Raw genomic sequence first — 1,067 nt, forward strand, 5'->3', positions numbered from 1 at the left:
CCCGCCCGTCCGTCCGTCCGCCCCTCTCCCTCCCGGAGCCCGGGGACTAGGAACCCAGTAGAGGTCGTAGGAGTCCGGTGACCGTAAAGCTCCCCCTGGGTGCTGGCAGGGAAGTGTAAACACAGTTGCATCAGGAGATCATTCAAGAAAATAGTCTGTGGCTTTCTTCCTCGGCCGCTTACCACACCAGGCTGGGTCTGGACTCGAAGAATCTAGCGGCCACGGGTACAATACTGTGGATTCCATGACCACCATGGTGAGACTTTTACCCGTCATCTCCCTAAACAAGGAAATTCCTACCTGCTTGCTCCCCATCACAACAGAGCCGCCTTTTTTTTATTTTACTTCCCCCAAACTGGAAGAAAAGAAATTAAGAAATGTTAAAAGCAGATAGGTGATTTCTACCTGTGGAATAAATTTTTAAAAGCACATTGAAGAACTGAACGCCATTATACGGTAGTGGTTACAATTTATTCATTCATTCGTGGAGACATTTATTTCCTGGGTGCCTGTGCAGGTACAAGCGTGCTTAAAAACTGACAAATACCTCTAGCCTTATGGTGCTTGCATTCTGATAAGAGACAGATAATAAGTAAAAACTATAAAGTACATTTCATTGTGATAAGTGCGGGGGGAGGGGGGGAGCGGGAATAAAGCAAGAGTAGGCTGGAAAGTGTGTGTTGGAGAAGGGGCGGAACACAATGCAGTTTTAAATGAGACCTGAAGGAGGTAAGGGAGAGAGCCCGGCATGTTGGGGAACAGTAGCTGGGGTAGAATGAGATAGTTGGAGAACAGTGGGAGTCCAGTAATGAGATAGTAGGAGAACAGTAAAGGGGTGCAGGCGGGGTGGAGGAGAAGTGATTGGGGCCAGACTATGTAAGCCATTACAGGACTTCAGCTTTTCTTGTGAGTGATATACGAAAATGTGGAGCCAAGGAATGACATGATTGGGTTTTCAAAGGATCCATTCTCTCTCCCCTTCTAAAGATAGACTAATATATCCCAAATTAGTAATTTTAAACAATGATGTTTTTAAAACTGTATATTAAGATCTCAAAATGTTTCTT

At 45.4% G+C, this 1,067-nt stretch overlaps 1 protein-coding gene across 1 annotated transcript in view; it reads right to left on the reverse strand.

Annotated features, from left to right (window-relative positions):
* SLCO4C1 (solute carrier organic anion transporter family member 4C1) overlaps positions 1–276 on the reverse strand; it is a 72,388-nt gene extending 72,112 nt beyond the window's left edge. The window contains exon 1 of the mRNA XM_006755147.2: positions 183–276. Coding sequence (XP_006755210.1) covers positions 183–276 — 94 coding nt within the window. The remainder of the gene's footprint in view (positions 1–182) is intronic.
* Between the last annotated feature and the right edge of the window lie 791 nt (positions 277–1,067).

Source organism: Myotis davidii, unplaced genomic scaffold (genome assembly GCF_000327345.1).
Source record: "Myotis davidii unplaced genomic scaffold, ASM32734v1 scaffold473, whole genome shotgun sequence".
In the NCBI taxonomy this organism is placed as follows: Eukaryota; Metazoa; Chordata; class Mammalia; order Chiroptera; family Vespertilionidae; genus Myotis; species Myotis davidii.